This window comes from Benincasa hispida, chromosome 2 (genome assembly GCF_009727055.1).
Source record: "Benincasa hispida cultivar B227 chromosome 2, ASM972705v1, whole genome shotgun sequence".
NCBI lineage: Eukaryota > Viridiplantae > Streptophyta > Magnoliopsida > Cucurbitales > Cucurbitaceae > Benincasa > Benincasa hispida.
The window spans coordinates 48,179,472-48,187,602 of NC_052350.1; the positions used below are offsets into that span (position 1 = coordinate 48,179,472).

At 28.7% G+C, this 8,131-nt stretch overlaps 1 protein-coding gene across 1 annotated transcript; it reads left to right on the top strand.

Moving 5' to 3' along the window:
* Window positions 1-2,791: 2,791 nt before the first annotated feature.
* LOC120071449 (pectinesterase inhibitor 3) lies at window positions 2,792-3,791 on the top strand. The gene has a single exon (XM_039023742.1). It carries the CDS (start codon window positions 2,817-2,819, stop codon window positions 3,501-3,503), a length of 687 nt encoding a protein of 228 aa, XP_038879670.1. The 5' UTR covers window positions 2,792-2,816; the 3' UTR covers window positions 3,504-3,791.
* Window positions 3,792-8,131: the final 4,340 nt, after the last annotated feature.

Below are 8,131 nucleotides of genomic sequence, written 5' to 3' on the forward strand. Positions count from 1 at the left end.
TGTATGTATAGTTCTAAAGTTATGGTTTGGAAAATCTAAGTGGGTATAGCTTTAAATTTTAAAAAATCCTTAAGAAAATATTGTCAAAAGATTAATTACGTGGATATGGGATATAAGTTTTTAGCTTTTTTAATTTGATGGTTGTGCCAATGTTTACTCTAATTATATACTTTTCTAAATATTTCTAATTACATTGTTATAACAATGATGTTGATTAAATTAACAAAATAATAATTCAACAACCAAAATGAGCATAGTTCAACGAATATAATATTTGTATTATCAACTTTAAAATTAAAGATTTGATTTTTCTCTTATAAAAAAATGATAATTAGACATCAATGTGGCAAATAAACCCAATAATTAAAACTAGTAATGATTGATAACAATGTTCATTAATTACACCATTTTAGTCTCTTATTTAAAGTTTTGTTCAATTTTAGTTAGTTTTTTAAAATGACCAATTTTAATCCATATACGTTCAATAAATCTTAAATTTAATTTTTATCGAAATTGGTTAAATAATAATAATAATTTTCATGTTAAAAAATATAATATGTAAATATATTTTCAAAAATTATAGTCAAATGCTAGTATAGATAATAAAATGTTTTTGATAAAATCAACAATAAACTTGTAGTAGGGAGAAATTGTAAGATTAATAGAAAATATATGGACTAAAATGGGTTAGAGTGACTAAAATTGAACAAATTTCAAAGTACAAAGACTAAAATAATATTATAACAATAAAAAAGGAAAAAAAAAATTGGTTCATAGGTTTAGATTTAGTTTCCATTTAGTCTCTAGGTCGCAAAATGATACACATTTAGTTTTAAAGTTTTGAGTTTGTTTCCAATTTAGTTCTTATGTTTTAAAATGTTAGAGACGTCTTGAGATTTAAGTTTTATTTCAATTTGGTCTTTTAATTTCAATATTTACAATTTTAACCTCAATTTTTTACTAAATACACGTAATTAAAAATTAACTTTTTTCATCCATATTAAAAGTTAATTTAAAAATTTACTAAATAATTGTTTAAATTGATTAATATACATTGTTGAAGAAGAAATTTTGGTACATCATCACAACAAAAATCAATTTTATTAAATTCAATGCCAATTAAGAATTATTGTGCCCCTAAATTAAAATTTGGAGACAAATAAATGACTAACTAAAAAAATGTCACATGTCGCCTGGCCATGTGATCACAGTGATAGGTTTTATCAATTCACGGTAATTAAATTTGGACCATAATCAATAAATTTGGCTAGCAGACCTAAAATTATAAATTTGATTGAATTAAGTAATTAAAGTCATTTGGATTCAAAGTCCAACCCAATTGAACCTTATGGTAGAAATTTGGGCCAAATAAAATATTAGGCCCACGCTCGGTTTTTGGGCCCTAAAGCATAGAGCCCAAGTCCGTGTAATTAGGCCCGTGAAAATATTTATCAATAGAGGTTTCACCCCTTCATAGGGAGATTTGGAGGAACTAAAGACTTCAACTTTGTAGACTAGAGCTCTAAAACTCTAAAGGCCGAAACTCCGAAACTCTGAAGATTTAAAGATTGAAACATTGAAGATATGAAGAACACGACTTTCTAAAGCTCTGCAATCTAAAGACTAATGCTCGAAAGATTCGAAGATTGGAGCTTTGAAGATCTGAAGAACACGACTCTCTTGAAGCTTTGAAAATCAGAAGACTAAAGCTCCAAAGAGTAAAACTCTTTTGAAGATCTAAAGACCAAAGTTTCAAAGATCACCTTTTGCTTTCCTTAAGATCTAAAAAGTACTAGAGCTCCAGAGACTTCTAACTCAAGAGCTATAGCTTCAAGAGCAAGTAGAAAAGTCCCAAGGATAAATCTACATTCAAGAACAAGCAACGGAGCCCTCAAGATAAATCAACATTGAGAATAAGCTACAAAACCCTAAAGACAAGTTTACTTTTCGAGAGAAAACGTAAAAGAATAATTTATTATATAGTTTGTACTGACTATACTTAAATAAAAAAAATACAAAATTTATTCAGCAAATTAAATTTCTCTGGAAATCTCATTGAACAAACATTACGTCAATGATCAAAAGTGATCCTTCAGTAAAAAAATCAAGGTTAAAATATAAATTTTGATACATAAAAACTAAATAAAATTTAAATTCAAATCTCAAGAATAAAAGTATGATATTTTAAAATCTATAAATTAAGTTAAAATCAAACTCAAAACTTAAAAACTAAAATTATATCAGTGTGAAGTGATTAAACATTGGAAAAAGTGCATTTTTTTTAAAGAAAAAAAAGAGAGAGAGAATAAAGTGAAGATTGAAGAGATGATGAGGCATATCACATATGGATGCATATGCTGTAATTTATTGTGGTGGGAGCAGAGGAAGTTATGGGTCCGTCAGAGATTGCCGTCCTATGTCTCTTTCTTTCATTCACATTATACTTATTTTATTATTATTATATTTTTTTATATAAATTCATAAAATTTATCAACATTTAAAAAAAAACAGTATAAAAATAGTATTTTTATTCTATTTTGTAGAAGATTATGTAAAAAAAAAATTAAAAGAAAATACTTTATTTTATTAGATCACATACATGTTTGAAGTTTATGAACTCTGATATCATATTAGATAACATGAGTTTATAAGATGAATAATCCATATATCTTATATAAAGTAGTGTGAGATCCTTCGATTTTTCCTTGAATGAGTTAAATGATTAGAGGTACAAAATCTATTATAAACTAACCTTTATTAAAGACATATATGAATTGATTATGAGGACCAACCAAATTGTGACAGCACATTTATTAATGTTTTCCATAACCCATAGTCCTACAAATTCTCCCCTTCTATACTATCCTTCCCACTCTCCCACTTTCCTCTTCAACTTCTCCCAATACTCCACCATGACTTTCCTCTCTCTCCTCCTCCTCCTCTCACTCTCTCTCTCCGCCGCCCACGACGGCGCCGCCGTCTCCCAAGATCTGATCCACTCCTCCTGCCTCCAAGCACGCTACCCAAATCTCTGCATCAGAACCCTCTCCTCCTACGCCGGCGCCGTCACCACCCCACAGGAGCTTGCCCAAGCCGCCATCTCCGTAAGCCTCTCCCTCGCCCGCGACCTCTCCCGGTATCTCTCCGACGCCCTCCGCCAGGCGTCGATGCGGCAGCGCGCGGCGGTGAATGACTGCGTGGATCAGATTGGGGACTCTGTTGAGGAGCTGAGTAACACTTTGGGGGTTCTCCGGCACCTCACCTGCGGCGGCGACCGGCGGGATTTCCGGCTGCAGATGGGGAATGCGAAGACGTGGGTTAGCGCCGCTTTGACGAATGAAGATACGTGTCTTGATGGGTTTAAAGAAGTGGATGGGGAAGTGAAATTGGATGTGAAAAAGAGGATTTCGAAGGTGGCTAAAGTTACTAGTAATGCTCTGTTTATGATTAATCGTCTTGACGGTGGAAACCCCGCCGGAAGGAAGAAGTTGGCCGCTCCTTGAGATTTGGTCGCGGCGGCGATGGCGGATGCCTGAGGTTTCGTGGCGGTGGGAGTAGAGTTTATGTTACCATGGTTTTCGTCGAGTAATATTTGGTTCATCGTTCCCACTCTAATTAGAAAGTATTAAGAAAATAAGATCCGTTTATCGAATAACAAATTATGATCAGATAATTAGGTGGATGGCATGAAAAACAAGTGTAACTTAGATGCAATACACCTATGTATTTTTCTATATGTATTGTTGGTTGAATATATAAAAGTTTTATGGAGAAGAGTATTATTTAGTGCATTGGGGAACTCGTTTATTTTTGTGTAACTCACCGAATGTTAATTACAAATTGTCATATGGCAAATTCTACCTTTTTTTTTCCTTCCTTTGTAATTAAAAGCATGCATGAAGATTATTGCACGCAACTATAATTGTCATGTGTTGAACATTTTAAAGTATATATATTTTGTAGTTTTTTTTTTTATTTTGTGATCGATGTGGGCAAAAAATAGGTACAATTCAAGAAGCATCCAATTATTATATTTTATTACTTAGTTAAAATACAGAGTTATTTTCAAATATAAGAAAATAAGTCAATTTATTTATAAATATGGCAAAATCTCACTTCTATCGGTAATAGTCACGGATAGACATCTATCAATATTAGTCTGATACTGATATATGTCTATTGGTGTCTATGACTGATAGACAATAATATTTTATTGTATTGAAAAATATTTCACACAATTTTATCATTTAAAGCAATTATCCTAAAATTATATATATTATAGACTTTTAGCCCATGAACTTAAACATACTTTGAAAGAGATATTATTTGTGGTCTATATTAAATTATTATTTCACTTAAAACTGTGTAATATTTTTTCTTTGTTTGGTAAAATTAGGGTAGATAGAACCGAACTACATATCTCGTGGTCATCAGCAAGTTCGTTTATCAATTGAGTTGTATTCGCTTTGACAAAATATATAATCAAATCTCTGATATTTTTATCGATAATAAATATTTTGAAAGTTTGGCATAAGTTCCCAAGACTTTGTTTTTCATTTCATCTAAAAGGCATTATACAATTAGAGATACTTGCTCGATTATATATTGTTGAGTTATTTATTCTCTACCTAGTTAATGTGTGGGTTGTTTGTACCTCATGATTTTAGCATAGTAAGAGGACATATGCGATGCAAAATATGTTGATAAATCAATGATTGATCTTAGATAAATAAAATTGATTTTTTTTAAAGAGTGAAATTGATAGTTTATAAGGTAATTGTTTTAAATGGTAAAATTATTGAAAATATTTTCTAGTGTAGCAAAATACCACAAATGTTTATCGCATTTTATTACTGATAGAGTGATAGATAAGGAAATTTCGTTATATTTACAAATAAGTTGGTTGTTTTTTTATTTGAAAAGATTCCTGATTTATTAGATAAACAATAAAATTAAGATTTTAAAAATGAAGAATTGAACTATGAATTAGTCTACAAACTATTAATTATTGGATATATTTAGTCTTTACTGTTTTTTATTGATATGTTTAGGATGTGTTTTGGGCAATAACTATCCAAAAACTATAATAACCATCTATGGCTAGAGTAAATACTATTTTATATTTCTCGATTGGCTACTATTTCAAAACTCCTAGTGGGCGTTTGGGGTAAGAAGTTAGTTATTATAGTCTTAGTTATGAAGTTAGTTATTATAGTTGGGTTAAAATAGCTTGTGTCTGGGATATGGATCATTTTATTTTGAATTATAATAATATGTGTTTGAGATGTAAATTATTTTAGTTTGAGAAGGAAATAGTAAACATTGTAGCAAATAATAATAATAAAAAAATGATGAATGTAAAATAGTAAAATTTGTAAGAAATAATAAATATAGTAGGAAATGAGGGATTTGAAATAGTTTTGACTGTAGCTATTTGGGGACTATAAAATAATATTTACTGGAACAAGAGATAATTATTATAGTCTTATGATAGTCCTTACCCCAATACCCCTTATTTGTTACGGTATTTACTATTTATTATAGTTTTTATTATTTTACCTTCACCATCATTTTATTCTTTGCTACAGTGTCTACTATTTTATTTTTGAACTAAAATAGTTTACATCTTAAACACATACTATTATAACCCAACTATAGTAACCTAATATTGTAATAATCAACTCTTCACTCCAAATGCCCATTTAATCTTTATTATTAAGGTAACATGTATGTGTATTTTTATTAATAGATAAACAAAAAAGTTAATTACAAGTACAATTCAACTAGTAAAGGTATATACTTTCAACAAAATTATCTATATATGTTCGAATATTTACCTTATGCACATTGTTGAATGAGAAAATAAAAAGAAAATAATGAGTGAATTCATAATGGCTTGGGCTGGATCTTCTTCTTAGTGTCATTCATGTCTTCAACATCGATAGTTGGGCTAAGGAATAGCTAAAAATAAAAACCTATAATTTTTAGTATCTGTTTGTAGCCAATTCAAATTTTATTTTGTATTTCAAATTTATTGAGTTTATTGAATATGTGTTTGATTGGCCGTCTAAATTTTATTTTCAAAAACTGTTTTCGGATCTTGTAATGCAAATAGTACAAATTTTGAAAATAAGTTTTTATTGTTTTCAGTGTAACCAGATCTTGAATTCAAAATTCTCAAATGTAAAATCATTTTAATGATAAAAACAATAATAAATATAGTAATTCAGGTTATAAACTCAATTATTTTTGTTAAATTAAAATATACTATATATTATATATTATATGATATTACAAAATTACACAAAAACTTCTAACATAAAAGAATTCTTAAATTAGTTAATAAACAATTTATATTCAACCTAGTATTTAGTTACTAACTACGTTTATTTCAAACACATTGGGAAAAATTGTTTAAATTGAAATTAATTTTCAAATCTGCTATCGAATATATATCTGAAAACACCGAATACAACTTTATTTTTTTTGAATAATTTATTTTAAAAACTTTATTTTCAGATTGTCTACCAAACAAACCTTAGTTAAATCGCGTTGAATTTACACCAAAATTATTAATTGTCGATTTTGCCCTTACAAAAATGGTTTGATTTTTTCCCTTTTTACTAAAAGGTATTTGTGTTCTATCAATGGGAAGGGTATTCGCTAATTTTTGTTTTTATGCCAAAAAGTTAACAAGCTAATGTTTTTGGCCGATAAAGAAACGAACTTATCTCGAAAATTTGATTTGGAAAATTCTCATCTCTTTTTAAGATAATGTATTTTCTTAATAAGCTTTTGAAAGTTATATGCATTTATAATAATTTTTAAAACTTCTTCTTCTTCTTTTTTCTTTTTTTTTTTTTAAAAACCTCTTCTCTTGCATCACGTGAAATAAACATGGAAGAGTATAATGAAGGAAAGACTCACCCTCTAAAATTTTAGGCACAAGAGAATGCACAAAAACATGTTGACATTGGCAAATACGAGAGAAAGAAATAACTCACAAAACACAGTTTTAATACTTTGCCTTCTCAATAAAGAAAAAAGACCTATGTGATATTATCTATGGAGTTATTCAGTACATTGATCACCTCTAAGCAATCAAATTCAACTAAGAGATTCAAATGAAGGATCTAGAAAATGCTCTCCAACCCAAGATAAATCGTCACTGCTTCAAGTGTCTAAACTTTAGCGTGTCTGATAATGAACTTTGAACAAGCAAAACAAACACAACCCAAATGATTCTGAAACACCCCCAAGACTCCAAGCAGCATTAATGTTCAGCTTCATGTGACTACCACCCCAAAAATAATAGTGAATGTAGGCACATATGTAAAATTAAAGTCGAATTTAAGCTAGAACATATGCATATTTTATGTCTTCAAGTGTTAACATGAGCATAAATCAATTTACATAAATTTATGCTATAAACGTTTGACGTTCAATTTCTCATCCTACATAGTACACATTGTCTAGAAAAAAAAAAAAACTCCAAAGGTTCTATTCACTTGGTCCCGTTTGATAATCATTTCATTTTTAATTTTTAGTTTTTGAAAATTAAGTCTATTTCATCTATTTTTTTTATAATGAATTACATATTTCTCAAATACAAATGTTGAATTCTTAACCAAATTTCAAAAAACAAAAACAATTTTTTGAAAGTTACTTTTTTTTAGTTCTCAAAATTTAGCTTGGTTTTTTAAAACCATTGGTCAAAAATATATAATAGAAGAAGAAATTTGAAGGTAGAAGTAACGTCTATAAACTTAATTTTTAAAAACAAAAATAAAAAATATATGCTCCATTTGGTAACCATTTTGTTTTTTAAAATTAAACCTTTAGACATTACTTTTACATCCAAATTTATTTATCTGTTATCTACTTTTCACCCATGATTTTTAAAACAAGCCGAATTTTGAAAACAAAAAAAAAAAGTAAACTTTCAAAAAGTCGTTTTTGGAATTTGGCTAACATTTCAACTACTACATTTAAGAAAGATGTAAATCATAGTAAGAAATGTATATGAAATAGGTTTAATTTTTTAAAACAAAACAAAAAAAAAAATAAAAGGTTACCGAAGGAGGGGAAAATGATTATTAACCAACAAGGCCTTAGTGGCCCTTGAATTTTT

Bases quoted from the DNA above. Each gene is read 5' to 3' on its own strand.
- LOC120071449 (XM_039023742.1), top strand. From the start codon at position 2,817: ATGTTTTCCATAACCCATAGTCCTACAAATTCTCCCCTTCTATACTAT.